Raw genomic sequence first — 17,417 nt, 5'->3', positions numbered from 1 at the left:
TAATTAAAGAGTTATGGATTACCCTCAACTGGCAGTACTGTACTTAATCAAGCATCTTCCACCATCCATTTAACACAACATTCTGTAGGTGAGTACCCAATTACTGTATACTGCACATTTCTTGATTTTTAAAATTTTTGTTTGTTAAAAATAGCCTCGGTAGATAACCTTCTCCGCCATCCGGAATTTTTAATCAACCGGCACCATCCCGGTCCCGTCGGTGTCGGATACCAAAGAGTTTCCTGTAGTTTGCTTTCGATCATCCTGGTAGTCACATGATGCATCGAGAATGGAGTTGTTGACTAATTATAGCAATCAATCTCTATCAAATAGTCTACAACAGAGATATGAGGTGAGATAAACCCTCAGTGGCAGAGAGCTTTGGGAACTGTAGGTCCAAAATGACTGGTTCCTGCCAAGCACTCAACACCTACCATATGTCATGTCTCAAATTACTCATATACTGTAACCCAAAATGGTATTTTCTAGGTTCAGTATCACATTCTGTGATTCATGTTCCATTCTGTGCATTATACAGCCCAAGTGAATAACATAAGTGTTGCCCGCAGGAAACATGGGATTGATTGTCCTCCCGTAATCTTATTGACACTCTAACCTTTCTCACCATTTCCAGCTTCTGGTGTCTTTCCCGAATCTTCCTTCCCCGCACTGAAAGCTACACTTACATAGAAACATAGAAGCTAGGAGCAGGAGTAGGCCATTCGGCCCCTCGAGCCTGCTCCGCCATTCAATGAGATCATGGCTGATCATCCAAATTCAGTACCCTGTTCCTGCCTTCTCTCCATATCCCTTGATCCCTTTAGCCTTAAGAAATATATCCAACTCCTTCTTGAATATATTTAATGAATTGGCCTCTACTGCCTTCTGTGGTAGAGAATTCCACAGGTTCACCACTCTCTGGGTGAAGAAATTCCTCCTCGTCTCTGTCCTAAATGGCTTACCCCTTATCCTTAGACTATGACCCCTGGTTCTGGACTCCCCGACCATCGGGAACATCCTTCCTGCATCTAGTCTGTCCAGTCCTGTCAGAATTTTATAAGTTTCAATGATCCCCTCTCATTCTTCTACCCAATCTCTCCTCATACATCATTCCTGCCATCCCAGGTATCAGCCTGGTGAATCTTCGCTGCACTCCTTCCATGGCAAGAACATCCTTCCTCAGATAAGGCGACCAAAACTGCACACAATACTCAAGATGTGGTCTCACCAAGGCCCTGTACAACTGCAGCAAGACATCCTTGCTCCTGTACTCAAACCCTCTCACTACGAAGGCCAACATACCATTTGCCTTCTTAGCCGCCTGCTGCATCTGCATGCTTACTTTTAGTGACTGGTGCACAAGGACGCATTCTCTTGCATTCTCCTTCTGCTCATGTTTGCTTGACAGGCGAGAGAGATTCCGAATTCTGCTATGGAAAAATATAATCTGCCCGCGCAGCTTGGCATTGCTGAAATGCTTCGCCAGCCTCATGGAAGTTTAATCAGCATCATATCTTGGCTGCCAGCGGAGACAGAAAGATAATGGGCCAAAATATAAAATAAACTGCCCTTATTTCAGAGATGGGATTGCTTGTGGTTGCAATGAAATCTTCTCAGTCTGCCCCTGATGTAGTTTGAAGCCTAATGAAGATCGATATTCCGTGCTCAGCACTCAATGTAAATTAGATTTTAACAACTAGATGGCATCAGATCTTACCCAGCAAGTCATTCTGTGGAAGCCACTTGTATATTTTCACATTTTCTGGTAGGGTGATAGCGGGTGGCCAGGAACTGTTGTTGTATCTCCACATGACCTTCTGCGGAAGCCGAGAGAAGGCTCTGGTCATCTTCTCAACAAGACGGAGATCCGAAATAGATTCCACCATAGTACCCAAAGCGACCACGATAAAGCCCTGGTCCCCCGTTAGAAATTCTTCCATTTCCTACACATAAAAAAAATTAAATCCCGTAATACATTATTAAAACATAAACTCGGGTTTCACATACCGATCATTTCCAGATTATTACGTAGGAACAGGGGTAGGTTATTCAGCTCCCTCCAGCCTTTCAATTAGATCATGGTGTTCTGTATCTTAACTCTATCTGCCCCGCCTTGGTTCTGTAACCCTTAATACCCTTGCCTAACAGAAGTCCATCAGCCTCAGTTTTGTCATTTTCTATTGACCCCCCAGCCTCCACAGTTTTTTGGGGGGAGAGAATTCCAGATTTCCACTAACCTTTGCGCGAAGAAGTGGTACCTGACATTACCCCTGAACGGCCTAGCTCTAATTTTAAGGTAATTATTATAATTCTTCATAGAGAATCATCATTTTAACCCATAATATTCAAGATCGTTTCTAAGCTATTCAACAACAAAGCTCGTCGCCTGATGGATGATCCACCTTTACAACAACATCTTGCATTTATATAGCGCCTTTAATGTCCCAAGGCACTTCACAGGAGCGTTATCAAACAAAATTTGACACCGAGCCACACAAGGAGACATTAGGGCAGGTGACCAAAAGCTTGGTCAAAGAGGGTGGTTTTAAGGAGGGTCTAAAAGGAGGAGAGGTAGAGAGCTGGCACCGCTGGTGGAGCGATTAAAATCAGGGATGCGCAAGAGGCCAGAATTGGAGGAGTGCAGAGATCTCAGCGGGTTGTAGGGCTGGATGAGGTTACAGAGATAGGATGGGGTGAGGCCACAGAGGGATTTGAACGCAAGGAATAGAATTTTAAAATTGAGACATTGCCGGATCGGGAGCCAATATAGGTCAGCGAGCACAGGGGTGATGAGTGAACGAGACTTGGTGCGAGTTAGAATATGGGTGGCAGAGTTTTGGGTGAGCACAAGTTTATGGAAGGTCCGAAATACGATATTTTGCTATCGTACTAGTTTATGGAAGGTGATGGGAGGCCGGCCAAGAGAGTGTTGTAATAGTCAAGTCTAGAGGTAACAAAGGCATGGAGGAGGGTTTCAGCAGCAGATGAGCTGAGGCAGGGGCGGAGACAGGCGATGTGACGGAGGTGGAGTGTGGTGACATCATGGGGGAGAAATTCAGTATCGCCCCATTTGGGGCACAATTATCAGCCGGGCGCAAAGATTAGCGCCTGGCGCTAATTATCGCCTCCGACTGCAAACTTGGCTTTTATCGCCCCTGGAGGTGATTGGAGCACTAAATCAGGCGCTTCACACCTGTCTTATGGCGCAAAGGCAGAGGAGCGAGGCACTACCTCAGAGCGCTAGCGAAGCTCATGTGATGTCAGTCAGCAATGGAACACAGACACAATGGTGCCAGCCAGTTCTTAAAGGGGAGGGTTGATCTTGCTCTCAATTTTTTCAATTTTTATTTGTCACATAACCAAATACAACAAGTGAAATCCAGTCAGTGAAATGCTTTTTTCTTAACGAGCCGAGCACACCAAGCAGCAAAGGACACCTAGCTGCCTGGTACGCACGGAGCCCGCAAGGACGGCAGCCATCTTCATCGGCGCCATCACAATAGGGTCCGCTCTCCTCGATCCGCCTTTCCCGCACTCCTGCCCGACAATCTTCAGCCGCCGTGGTACCAACATCCCGGGGCCTGCTTCTCCCTGGCTCTCCTTCCACCCAGTCTGATCTCCGAGCCTCCCGCGGTGTCCGACATTCCAGGGCCTGCTTTTCCCGCACTCGGTCCGCTGGCCGCCTCTCCTCCTACCGGTTCGACTGCCGAGGAGCTGCCGGCTACCGTGCTACAGCGGGTCATCGTGGCCTCCATCGCTGCTTCTGCTGCCTCCCTGCCGAACTCATCAGCGCCGATGCACAGCGTCTGTAGCGGGAGTGGGCCGACCGACTCAGGGAGAGTGCTTACCCTGCGACCGCCACGGACGCCATTTTGCGTCACCGATCGCAAATCTGGAACCGACACCAAGGCCTTTCCCCGGAATGCCCCGCGCCGACTCCATCCGGCAGGATCCGAGTGCGCAGGCGCAGCCACATCTTGCTCATTGCAGCCTTGAATCTTGGCCTGGAGAGACCTGTATATCAAATCTGCTGGAAAGAACAATGGAGAGGCCCAGGGAAAGAGCTCAGAGTGCAGCCCCCACAGTCTCTTCTAAATCAATAAAAGGGCAAATCAAAATGAACCTGCAAAGTGCTGCTCAGTACCCAAAACTCCTTCACACAGCGTTGAATCTCTCCAGAAGTCTCTCTCTCTCTCTCTCTCTCTCTCTCTCAGAATGCGTGGTGCAAAAATGTCACCAACAAAAAAAGGCAGGAAGCGGTCGCCTTTAAATAGCACTCCCCCAGTCCCTTCCTGACTGCAAAACGCTCCCCTCAACCTGTCACTGCTAGCGGCAGGTGGTAAGGCAGGGGGCGCCACTCAATATCCAGTCCGGGGCGCTACTGGAGCGTTGCGCACTCGACTGACGTCACAATCTGCCGGCGCAGGAGATCGTGGCGGTAGTGTTTAGCACCACCGCAAAATGTCTAGTTAATTTCATGAGCGGCGCAAACATCGCTGCGCAGACGCTAGTTGCTTTGCGCCCCATTAGTGCCCTCTTAAAGCGCTAACGGGAGGCGCAAACCAACTGAAATTTTCCCCCCATAAAACACGTTGCAGTGGATTTTCCTCTGCTTTGTGGCTGCGGAATGCCCAGAATAAGCAAGCAGTAGGCCTCGTGTCCAACCTCCCACCCACCCTGCCCAGATTGGAGGTTCTCAGCAGGGCCTGGTTACTGCATTGCTCTGCAGGGCCAACAGGGAGATTCTTGGGCCTGGAGGTCTTCGGACTGATGTTTTAAGCAAACAGGCTGAAGGCGGTGCCCGTTACCCCAGCAACAGGGCAGGCCTGCTGCTGAGAAATGTTGGCCAGAACCAGGAAATCCAAGTGGTTTAAATTATGTTAGGCAGATTGCAGGGCGAGGCGGTGGCATGTATCAGGGCTATTCTTTATACATCAGCTTGCGACGGTTAAGGTAGTGTGGGTGGTTATGTTAGTAATCCAAACGGAACACCGAGTTCAAATCCCACTGTAGCAGTTTGAGAATTTGAATTCAGTTTTAAAAATCTGGAAATAAAAAGCTGTTTTCAGCAAAAGTGACCATGAAGCTGTTGGATTGTCTCAAAAACTCAACTGGTTCACTAATGCCCCAAGTGGGACCAACGGGATGGCTCTTTCAAAGAGCAGAGTATGATGGGCCGAATGGCCTCCTTTTACGTTGTACGATTCTATTAACAGAATTAGTACTGAATGAGGCAGCAGAAGACCCTGCAGGTAGACAGCCCACAGAGGTGGAAGTGACACATCACTACAGGAGGATGTAGCTCAGGCTACAGTTCTTTACTTAGTGTGGAAAGGACACACTCTTGCCATTGCTGCCCACTCCCTGGCTATAAACCCTGTTAGCTCTTAGTTGCAGGTTTCCGCTGCAGCTAGCTATCCTGCCGCTCAATCCCCTCCAGCTCCTGTCGCCTCCCCCACTGCCAAATCCTCTCCTGCTGCCTTGCCCACTCATATTGACCCCCACACACTGCACTCCCCACCCCTCCCCCCACCTCAACTCCACTCCTGCTCCCAGTGGCTCGCTCACTGTTTCCTCTCCTGTTCCTGATGTTACAGCTGTCTCTCTCTCTCTCTCTCTCTCTCTCTGGCTCCTGCCAGCTCCTCTGCTAATAATAATAATAATCAACTTTATTGTCATTGTTAGTGCACAAGTGCAGTACAACGAAATGTAGGCTTGCGGCTCCCGAGAGTGTACATTTAGATTAAGACATTTAAACATTCAACATTCATTTGGCTTGTAATACATTAACATAAACATAACCATAATAAAGTGCATTGGCAGATGTGCAGGCTTTAGAGTTTATTTGTGGAGTTCAGTAGGATGACAGCCCTGGGAAAGAAGCTGTTCCTAAATCTGGTCGTTCGGGTGCGAATGCATCTGTAGCGTCTCCCAGATGGCAGGAGGGCGAACAGACTGTGGCTGGGGTGGGTAGGGTCTTTGATGATGGTCCGTGACCTCCGTAAACAGCGTTTCTGGTATATGTGCTCTATGGTCGGTAGCTGGGTGCCGGTAATGCGTTGGGCAGTTTTGACTACCCGCTGCAGGGCTTTCCGGTCATAGTAGCTACAGCTGCCATACCATACTGTGATACAGTTCGTCAGGATGCTCTCTATTGTGCAGCGGTAAAAGTTAGAGAGGATCAGGGGTGACAGGTTACATCCCTTCAGCCTCCTTAGGAAATATAGGCGCTGCTGGGCCTTCTTCACCAGAGAGGAGGTATTGAGGGACCAGGAGAGGTCTTCCGTGATGTGGACTCCGAGGAACTTAAAGCTGTCCACCCTTTCCACCACAGCCCCATGGATGTGGATGGGGGTGTGACTTCCGCCTTTAGACTTTCTGAAGTCCACAATGATTTCTTTGGTTTTCTTGATGTTAAGGGCCAGGTTGTTATCGGCGCACCACTTCACGAGATGCTGGACCTCCTCCCTGTAGGCTGACTCATCGTTGTTGGTGATCTGGCCTACTACCGTGGTATCATCCGCAAACTTGATGATGGTGTTGGAACCATGAACAGCCACACAGTCGTGGGTGAAGAGGGAGTAGAGGAGGGGGCTCAGCACACATCCTTGTGGGGCCCCCGTGTTCAGGGTCAGGTGGGGGGAGGTGTGGTTACCTAGTTTGACAGACGGGGGTCTGTTTGTTAGGAAGTCCAGGGTCCAGTTGCAGAGGGAAGTGTTCAGGCCAAGAGTGTGGAGTTTGGTGGCCAGCTTGTTGGGGACGATAGTGTTGAATGCTGAGCTGTAGTCTATGAACAGCATTCTGATGTAGGTCTCTTTACCATCTAAGTGTTTCAGTGCAGAGTGTAGAGCAGTTGTGATTGCATCCTCCGTTGATCTGTTTGCACGATAGGCAAACTGGTGTTGGTCAAGAGAGGCGGGAACACTGGCTTTGATGTGAGCCAGGACCAGTCTCTCGAAACACTTCATTATGATGGGTGTGAGTGCGACAGGTCGATAGTCATTCAGGCACGTCACAGCCGTTTGCTTTGGCACAGGAATAATGGTAGCGGTCTTGAAGCATGTAGGGACTACTGCCTAGGCCAATGACAGATTGAAGATGGCGGTGAAGACATCAGCCAGCTGATCAGCACATTCCTTGAGTACCCGTCCAGGGATGCTATCCGGTCCAGCAGCCTTTCGTGTGTTCACTCCCGGTAGAACACCCCTTACGTCGGAGGTCGACAGAGTGAGCACCTGGTCTTCCGGGGGTGGCAAGGCTTTGGTAGCCGGCTCCCTGTTGTCCCTGTCGAAGCGAGCGTAGAAGTTGTTAAGCTCCTCCGGAAGGGAGGCATCGCTAACCGGGGGGCTGGTGTTTTTGCTCTTGTAGTCAGTGATGGACTGGATGCCTTGCCAGATGCGCCGGGGGTCCGAGTTGTTGTGGAAATGATCCTCTATCCGCAGTGTCTGTTTCCTTTTGGCAGTCCTGATACTCTTTTTTAGGTTGGTCCTAGCTTCACTGTAAGCCGCCGCGTCGCCAGATTTAAATGCTGCATCTGCTGGTGACTCATCTCATTCCATCACTCCTGTTCCCATAATTTGGGAGAGCCAGTGCTTCCCTCCACCCACACTGCCCGCCCCCCACCCCCCTCCCCTTCGGCTTGTCTTAACCGGACAGATCCTAAGCTCTTAGTCACACAGCTGCACTACACAGCAAAGGGGAGGCTGGAGGATGGCAGGAACCTCTGTTGGAAAAGGAATAGTGCGGGCGTCTCTCTCCAAATCAGCTGATTGCGGCCTCTTGCTCCTCACACCTTGTAGGACGGAACAGCCCCCCTGCCCCCTGCTGAATTTCTCACCGAGATATCCTCCCTCAGCCTCTGCACTGAGCGATGGCTCATGCTTGGTCAGGTCTCCTCTGATTTCACTGCCCTCCTCCTGTCCTCCGTAAACTTCTCCTTCTGTATAAATTCTCCTACTGGGGCTAAAAGGGTTAAATTACGGGGACAGGGTGCATAGACTCGGTCTGTATTCCCCTGAGTATAGAAGATTAAGGGGTGATCTAATTGAGATGTTTAAGAGATTAAAGGAGTTGATAGGATAGATAGATAGAAGCTATTTCCATCTGGTGGGAGAGTCCAGAACAAGGGGGCATAACCTTAAAATGAGAGCTAGGCCATTCAGCAGGTAATGTCAGGAAGCACTTCTTCACTCAAAGGGTAGTGGAAATCTGGAACTCTCTCCCCCAAAAAGCTTGAGAGGCTGGGGGTGAAATGAAATTTAGAAAACTGAGATTGACAGGTTTCTAATTAAGCAAGGGTATTGAGGGTTACGGAACCAAGGTGGGTAGATGGAGTTAAGATACAGATCAGCCATGATCTAATCGAATGGCAGAACAGGCTCGGGGGGCTGAAAGGCCTCCTCCTGTTCCTATGTATCACGGTCAACCCATGACCTTGCTATCTAAGATGGCCTCTCCACTCCCATGGTCTCGATTAATCACGATCAAGGCCATTCCCAACCACTTCCTTGTATCTCTCACCACCCAACTCTTTCCAACCCTAGTTCCTTCTTAATCCTCCCCTGCAGAAAAAAACCTCTTCTACCGAGGTCACTTGCAATTTCACTTTCGGTTTGGTAACTGCCTAACCTTTGACCTTCCATTTGTCACAATAGTTCAGCTGTCGATGTGCTCAGTCACTCCCTCTCCTCTGCCTTTTGATGCCATTATCCCCAGTAAAAGCCTGTTCTCCCCCATGTGGTCGTCCCCCCTAGTACGGCCCCCATCTTTGCTTCCTCAAGTTCAAAGAGCGACGACGTGAGTGTATCTGCTGAATAACTGTCATGGTCATCGGTCACCGGCTCTCGCTGGGCTCTATCAAGCGCTAGAAGGCCTCGCTCTCTATTGCAAAAACAACTCCCACTCCAGGATCAGCTGGCTAGGCTCCGAGCTCTGTAATTCCCTCCCTAAGCCTCTCCGCCTCGCTCTACCTCTCTCTCCTCCTTTAAGACCCTCCTTAAAACCTACCTCTTCGGCCAGGCTATTAGTCCTGTTCTAGTATCTCATGTGGCTCGGTGTCAAATTTTGTTTGACAACGGTCCTGCGAAGTGCCTTGGGACATTTTACTATGCTAAAGGCACCATATAAACGCAAGTTGTTGTTGTGTAGAGCAACGATAACCCTGCCTGCGGCTTCTTTTCTCCACTACCAGCAGTCCCCCTCAAACCTCTCTTCCCTGACCCCCGCCACCCTCAACTCCGACAACAGAGTGCGAGGAGCTCACGGACTTCTTTGTCAGTAAGATTGAGGCCACCCGCTCAGCGGCCTCGGCCGCTTACATAAGAACATAAGAAATAGGAGCAGGAGTAGGCCAATCGGCCCCTCGAGCCTGCTCCGCCATTCAATAAGATCATGGCTGATCTGATCCTAACCGCCAATCTACTATCACAGAACCATCTCCTGAATCTAACAGAATTAGACACACGAAATAGGAGCAGGATCAGGCTACACGGCCCCTGGGCCCGCTCCACTACCCACAGGGCCATGTCCGATCCGAACCTAGACTCATGTCCAAATTCCTGCCCGCTCCCCGTAACCCTTAATTCCCTTTACTTCTAGGAAACTGTCTATTTCTGTTTTAAATTTATGTAATGATGTAGCTTCTACAGCTTTTTGGGGCAGCATATTCCATGGACCTACCACTCTCTGAGTGAAGTAGTTCCTCCTCATCTCAGTTTTGAAAGAGCAGCCCCTTATTCTAAGACTATGCCCCCTAGTTCTAGTTTCACCCATCATCGGGAACATCCTCCCCGCATCCACCCCCTTCACAATCTTATATTGATAACGGTCCTGCGAAGTGCCTTGGGACATTTTACTATGCTAAAGGCACTATATAAACGCAAGTTGTTGTTGTGTAGAGCAACAATAACCCTGCGGCTTCCTTTCTCCACTACCAGCAGTCCCCCTCAAACCTCTCTTCCCTGACCCCCTCCACCCTCAACTCCGACAACAGAGTGCGAGAAGCTCACGGACTTCTTTGTCAGTAAGATTGAGGCCACCCGCTCAGCGGCCTCGGCCGCGTGCTTGCTCCCTCCTGCCCTAGCCCTGAAATCCGCATCTTTCTTTCCCTCCCCTCACCTCACGCCCTCTCCCGAGCTCATTGTCTCCGCGAGACCCCCACCCCCTGTTCCCTTGACCCCCCGTTCCCACTAAACCGGTCACTGTGTCGTCGGCACGTGACGTCGCTGTGCCTCAAGCAGCTGCTCCAGCTACCCTGACCATATACGCAGCGTCTCGAAGCTTCAGAAACCTCCCAGTGATTCTTTTCCTCTCCAAAATAATTTGTTATCACTGACTTGCCCGCAAGCAAAGAGGAGAAAGTTGTGACCATGACAGGTCGCAGGCACTCTTTCACAGCGTTTTCCAACATGTCAGCCACAAGCCAAATGTGGCTAATTGAGAAAAGGGAAGGCTGAGGGATGACCTGATAGAGGTCTTTACATAGAAACATAGAAGATAGGGGCAGGAGTAGGCCATTCGGTCCCTCGAGCCTGCTCTGCCATTCAATGAGATCATGGCTGATCATCCAAATTCAGTACCCGGTTCCTGCCTTCTCTCCATATCCCTTGATCCCTTTAGCCTTAAGAAATATATCTAACTCCTTCCTGAATATATTTAATGAATTGGCCTCTACAGCCTTCTGTGGTAGAGAATTCCACAGGTTCACCACTCTCTGGGTGAAGAAATTCCTCCTCATCTCTGTCCTAAATGGCTTACCCCTTATCCTTAGACTGTGACCCCTGGTTCTGGACTCCCCGACCATCGGGAACATCCTTCCTGCATCTGGTCTGTCTAGTCCTTTTAGAATTTTATAAGTTTCAATGAGATCCCCTCTCATTCTTCTAAACTCCAGCGAGTATAAGCCCAATTGACCCAATCTCTCCTCATACGTCATTCCTATCAAACCCCTTTGAAACTATGAAAGGGGTTTGATAGGGTAGAGAAGATGTTTCCACTTGTAGGGGGTGGGGGGGGGGGGGGGGGGGGGGAGTCCAAAACCAGGGGCCATAAATATAAGGAAGTCACTAATAAATCCGATAGGGAATTCAGGAGGAACTTCTTCACCCAGAGTGCTGAGAATGTGGAACAAGGAGTAGTGGAGGCAAACAGCATAGATGCCTTTAAGAGGAAGCTAGATATGTACACGAGGGAGAAAGAAATAGAAGGATATGTTGATGGGGTGAGATGAAGAGGGGTGGGAGGAGGCTCTTGTGGAGCATAAACACCGGCATAGGCTAGTTGGGCTGAATGGCCTGTTTCTTTGCTGTAAATTCCAATCTGCTGTCCTTACCCAGTCTAGCAAAAATGTGGCTCCAATCCCACACCAACATGGATAACTTGTAACTGACCTCTGAGGAAGTCACTCAGTTGTATCAAACGGCCACAAAGAATTTCAACCGTTCGAGAAGGCGGCCCACCACCACCACCATCTTCTCAGGGCAACTAGGGATAGGTCACAAATGCCCAGCCTTGCCAGCGACACCCACACCCTGAGAATGAATGAGTAAAAGGTCTCAGAGAACAAGAGGGTAAATTCAGTGATCCTAGTGGAGAGCCTCACGTGATGGTGGGAATGCGGGTGGGAGATAAGGCTACAACACGGCGCGCGACTTTCCAACCTTGGCTCCCATCAGGCGGGTAGGGTGATAAAGCTTCCTTTAAACCTCTTGGGTCTTATGTGTGCAATCACACTGCATAAAAAGAAACAAGCCACCTACCTGGGGCAACGGCTTGGCAGGTTTAGAAAGGAAGCTCCCAACGTAAACCACATTCGGCAATAATGGCCGAGGGTATTCCAAAGAGAAGCCTGTGTTATAGATCCAGAGTTCCGCCTTATGTTGCAGCTCCTCTAGGTTTACATTCTCTTCTGCCGGGAAATGCTTTTTGATAACGGAATTGAAGCGATCAAAACAAGACTGGCCCTCAAAATAACCTCTCAGCCACACCATGACATTTTGGAGGCGTTCGAAGAACGTCATGGAGTCCGACAAATGAGACATTAAGGCCGGCACATAACTGGGGTTTGATGGCAGGTGGATATAGCGGCCATTGTAGAACGAGGTGCCGTAGACAGCAACAAAAGGCACCTTGAGCTTCTCAGACAGCAGCATGGTGCAAAAGTGAAAGGCGTCGATCACCAGCAAATCATAGTTTTCGTTGCGCAGCTTGGCCAGTATTTCAGAATCTGACAATAGTTTGTCACACTCATAAGCATGTGCATCTAGGATTGTGAGAAACGATGAAATGGAGAATCTGCATTGGAGAGAAAATAAAAGAAAACATGATACAATTGCACACTGAGAACTTGCGGTGGATTCAGGGAGACAATGGCCCAGAAATTCGGGTCCCCACGGGTGAGTACGCACGGGGTACTCACCCGCAAGCCCAATGGAAGTGCCGGTTTCCTGAATGCACTGCGCATGCGCGGGAACCCGGCACTTCCGTTCCCCTGAAAGGGGTTAAGAGGTGGAACGCGTGCGCGGGAGAGGCAGCGCGTGCCCATCGAACTTCTGTATTTTTTTGCAGGTTTTCCCGGGAAGATAAGTCTCCAGAAGTTAGACATGTAAAAAGCAGTCGCAAGGCCTGCTTTTTACAAGGCAAGTGGTGAATTAATTAAAATTAAAACATTTTTTCCACAGGTTTATTTTTAAATACTTTAAAGAAGGGTACGTTTATTTTTAGCCCTGTTAGAAAATATTTTTTTTTCTCAAAACTTTAAATTATTGTTTAAAATAGTTATTTCATGTAATTTATAGTTTCTTTTAAAAATGTGATTTAAAAAAAAATTATTTGAAGATTTAGTGATGTTTTGGGGCTTATAGTATTTATAGGTTTGACAGGTCAAACTTATGAATGAAGCATTCCCTGCTACCATTGGCTCTCCATGGCCCACGTGATCCCAGGGGACGCTTCGAACTAACTGCGCCCCTGGGATACGCAAGCGCTGCGCGCCGGCAGTTGGAGGAGGCCCAGGATCGCAATTCCACGGGGGCCCACAGCACAACGGCCGGCGCGCTAGCACCCGCGGGAAGCCCCCGACCCGAATTTCTGGGCCAATAAAAGATGTGCAATGGCCACAGGAGGAAGCATAGAGCTCGGATCGCAGGCCCTGCACCGTCTCCCAACTAGGCTGCAATTCAGCTGGCCTTCTGTATTTAGTGAGCTTGAGCTTGTTGTGTGCCTTTGCCTCATTCATAAAGCCCCAGAATTAATGCAGAAATACTTAATTGAACATCTAGTGCAATTGGTAGTGCTCTCGCCTCCTGGGTCAGAAGGGCGTGGGTTCAAGTCCCCACTCCAGAGACTGGAGCAGAATTGTATACGACCACAATCTAGAACCTCACAGCTTGGCGGGCCTATTAATCCGTGATCATATTGTAGAAAATAAAATGGTTTGCAGGTCTTCAATTCTGATCTTCCACAAACCGTTGAATACCCCAAACTCTCACTCATTACTGTTAATGTTATAATGGGCCTGGATCTTGCTGGAAAGTTAATGAAGTGTTAAGGATGCACGCGGTTATTAATATGCAAATTGGCCAGCAAGTTCAGGGGATTAAGAGATACGCCGTGAGTTGCGAATCTCCAGAACTTGCTGGTCGATTTTCGCCGCTCCGCCGTTTGATTTGCACGAACAGCACCTCACCCTTAGCCTCCCCGTTACAGTATTTTTAAGAACCTGCTGGAATTGCACATTGATTTCCCATTAATCTGGCCACAGCAATTAACAGCGTAAGTGCCCTCTTAATGACATGATAATTGTTAATGACTGCCAATCAACCTCTCTGGCCCAGAAAATGAACAACTTAAACTCATTCCTTCATGAAGTAAATTGTTCGCAAGAGATTCTAAATTTTGATTTTTTTTCCTTACTTTTCCTCGGTCTTTCTTTCCTTCTCCTATTTCTCTTATTGTACCGGATTTGATTCTAATTCACCCTATTTCCTTCTCTGTCGTCCCTCTGTTTCTCTCTCTCAATCCTTAAATCTCATTGGTTGAGGAGATAGGCCGTTGGTCCCGCCGTTCACTTCGTTCTCAAGATGCCCCGTTGCCCTCGTCGCGCCGTTATCAACTTGCGCTCCCAGCAAACTAAGGCGCAAAAAATTTGAGGGCTGAAGAGTGCAGGGAAAAGTCTAATGCACAGCACGCACCTCGAAATGTCCCACTCCAACTTTTTCCTTCCAGCCAGGATCCTTGGCGCCCAGGAGAGCATCTTGAAAAGGTGGTGCTGCAAACAAGAGGTAAGTATTTTTCCCCTACTGAACCATCCCTTGCCACGATGCCCATTGATGCGCTATCAATTCTAATGAGAGGCTGAGCAGAGTTCAGAACGACAGGCTTTTATTAACTACTGAATTGCACTTCAGACAGATCAGGACTATGCCTCTAGTGGATGACCGAATGCCTGGAGCTGCCATGCGGCCGTCCTTATACTCGGTAGCCGAGGGCGGAGTCAGCTGAGGCATAGTCAGACATAACAGTTAAACAAGAGTGAACGACAACAACAACAACAACAACAACAACGTGAACACAGTGAACTACAGTGGTTTACCACATTCACCCCTCGTTTAAAATTAAGTCCGGCGGGGTGAAGTGTATCAAAAGTTCGAGTAGGCGAGTCTGTCGGGCGGCCTCGTTTGCCGTCGAGATCTTCGTGGCGACGGTTGCTATGTTACAGCTTCCAACGACGCGTCTTGAGCGGGGTCGGGCACCGGTGTATCGTCCCCTTTGGTGTTGGGTGGGCGAGTGGACTCCGGCTGGTCCTGGGGTCGCGGCATGCCGTCTACTGGGGTGGAATGGATAGGGGTGAGAATTTGGTCTACTGAATTTTGGGCCGTGTCGAAGGGGGTCGTGGTGGAGGGCAATGGTGACGGGTCAGTGGACCCCGAGGGTGCCAGATCTCTAATGGAGACTGTATCCTCCCGCCCGTCCGAGTATGCCACGTAGGCGTACTGGGGGTTGGCATGGAGGAGGTGAACCTTCTCTACCAGGGGAGCCGTTTTGTGGGACCTTACATGCTTCCTCAGCAGGACGGGCCCTGGGGACGTCAGCCAGTGTGGTAGTGAGGTACCGGATGTGGACCTCCGGGGAAAAACGAACATTCGCTCATGGGGGGTGGCGTTGGTGGCCGTACACAGCAGTGACCGGATGGAGTGGAGCGCATCAGGTAGGACATCCTGCCAACGGGAGGTCGGAAGGCCCCTAGATTTTAAGGCTAGGAGGGCCGCCTTCCAAACCGTCGCGTTTTCTCTTTCAACCTGTCCGTTCCCCCGGGGGTTGTAGCTGGTGGTCCGGCTTGAGGCAATGCCTCTCATGAGCAGGTACTGACGGAGTTCGTCGCTCATGAAGGACGAGCCCCGGTCGCTATGAATATAGCTGGGAAAACCGAACAGAGCAAAGAGGTTGTGCAGGCATTTAATGACCGTAGCGGTGGTCGTGTCCGGGCAGGGGATGGCGAAAGGGAAACGGGAGTACTCATCAACTATGTTGAGGAAGTACACATTACGGTCAGAGGAGGGGAGGGGCCCTTTAAAGTCGACACTCAGGCGCTCAAAAGGGCGGGTGGCCTTGATCAGGTTTGCTCTGTCAGGCGTATAGAAGCGCGGCTTGCACTCTGCACAGACTGGGCAGCTCCTGGTCATGGTCCTGACCTCCTCGATGGAGTAAGGCAGGTTGCGGCCTTTAATGAAATGGAAGAACCTGGTGACCCCCGGGTGGCAGAGGTCGTTGTGGAGGCCCCGTAGTCTATCGATCTGCGCGGTGGCGCATGTGCCTCGCGATAGAGCATCTGAGGGTTCGTTGAGTTTCCCGGGCCGGTACAAGACGTCGTAATTGTAGGTGGAAAGTTCAATTCTCCACCTCAAAATCTTGTCATTTTTGATTTTGCCCCTCTGCTTGTTGTTGAACATGAAAGCGACTGAACGTTGGTCAGTAAGCAGGGTAAATCGTTTTCCAGCCAGGTAGTGCCGCCAGTGGCGCACCGCCTCCACAATGGCCTGGGCCTCCTTTTCCACAGAGGAGTGTCTGAGTTCGGAGCCCTGGAGGGTTCGTGAAAAGAAGGCCACGGGTCTTCCCGCCTGGTTAAGGGTAGCGGCCAGGGCAAAGTCGGATGCATCACTCTCCACCTGGAAGGGGATGGACTCGTCTACCGAGTGCATGGTGGCCTTGGCAATGTCGTCTTTTATACGGTGAAAGGCTGAGCGGGCCTCCGCCGTCAGGGGGAAGGAAGTGGACTTGATAAGTGGACGGGCTTTGTCCGCATAATGAGGGACCCACTGGGCGTAATAGGAAAAGAAGCCCAGGCACCTTTTGAGGGCCTTGAGACAGTGGGGCAGGGGAAGTTCCATCAATGGGCGCATCCGGTCAGGGTCAGGGCCGATGACTCCGTGTTCCACCACGCAACCAAGGATAGCGAGGCGGGCTGTGCGGAATATGCACTTTTCCTTGTTGTACGTGAGGTTTAGGAGTTGGGCCGTGCGAAGGAACTTATCAAGATTGGCGTCATGGTCCTGCAGGTCATGGCCGCAGATGGTCACGTTGTCCAGGTAGGGAAACGTGGCCTGTAACGCATTCTCGTCGACCATCCGGTCCATCTCCCTCTGGAAGACGGAGACACCGTTGGTGACGCCGAAAGGAACCCTGAGGAAGTGAAAAAGACGGCCGTTTGCCTCGAAAGCTGTGTACTGGCGGTCCTCAGGGCGGATAGGGATTTGGTGGTATGCTGCCTTGAGGTCAATGGTCGAGAAAACGCGATATGGCGCTATCTTATTAACCATGTCGGCTATGCGGGGGAGAGGGTATGCGTCCAACTGGGTGTACTTGTTGATAGTCTGGCTGTAGTCAATGACCAGGCGCTGCTTGTTGCCAGTCTTAACGACTACCACCTGAGCTCGCCAGGGGCTGGTACTATCCTCAATAATCCCCTCTTTCAGGAGCCGCGTCACCTCAGATCTTATGAAGGATCTGTCCCCGGTGCTGTATCGCCTGCTCTTTGTGGCGATAGGCTTGCAGTCGCGGGTGAGGTTGGCGAACAGGGGGGGGGGGGTGTGATTTTGAGGGTGGAGAGACTACAGGTGGGGCGCGGCGGGCAATTTAAAAACTGCTGGTTGCAGACAGTGAGCGGGGGAAGAGGTCCACCGTATGTCAAGGTGACGCTCTTAAAGTGACAATGAAAGTCCAACCCCAGCAGAACGGCAGCGCAGAGATGTGGCAGGACGAATAGCTTTACATTTTTATAAACGGAGCCCTTCACCGAGAGGGTCACTACGCAATAGCCGTCGACGTCTGCTGAGTGAGATTTTGAGGCCATGGAGATCCGATGGCGCGTTGGCCGGACCGAGAGGGAATAATGCCGTACCGTATCAGGGTGTATGAAGCTC

The 17,417-nt window shown here is 50.2% G+C and overlaps 1 protein-coding gene across 2 annotated transcripts in view; it reads right to left on the bottom strand.

Moving 5' to 3' along the window:
• LOC147123724 (UDP-glycosyltransferase 3A1-like) overlaps positions 1-17,417 on the bottom strand; it is a 45,790-nt gene that overhangs the window by 9,573 nt on the left and 18,800 nt on the right. Inside the window, exons 2-4 of one of the 2 annotated variants that reach the window (XM_085975542.1) lie at positions 14,190-14,266; positions 11,757-12,291; positions 1,718-1,943 (exon numbers count right to left, since the gene is read on the bottom strand). In XM_085975542.1, coding sequence (XP_085831668.1) covers positions 1,718-1,943; positions 11,757-12,291; positions 14,190-14,251 — 823 coding nt within the window. In that variant the 5' untranslated portion in view covers positions 14,252-14,266. The remainder of the gene's footprint in view (positions 1-1,717; positions 1,944-11,756; positions 12,292-14,189; positions 14,267-17,417) is intronic. The other variant, XM_085975541.1, reaches the window with a different exon arrangement.

The sequence above is a fragment of the Somniosus microcephalus genome, chromosome 2 (assembly GCF_052327205.1).
Source record: "Somniosus microcephalus isolate GS21.2 chromosome 2, FLI_Smic_1.0, whole genome shotgun sequence".
Classification (NCBI taxonomy): domain Eukaryota; kingdom Metazoa; phylum Chordata; class Chondrichthyes; order Squaliformes; family Somniosidae; genus Somniosus; species Somniosus microcephalus.
This window is presented reverse-complemented; position numbering and strand designations above follow the sequence as displayed.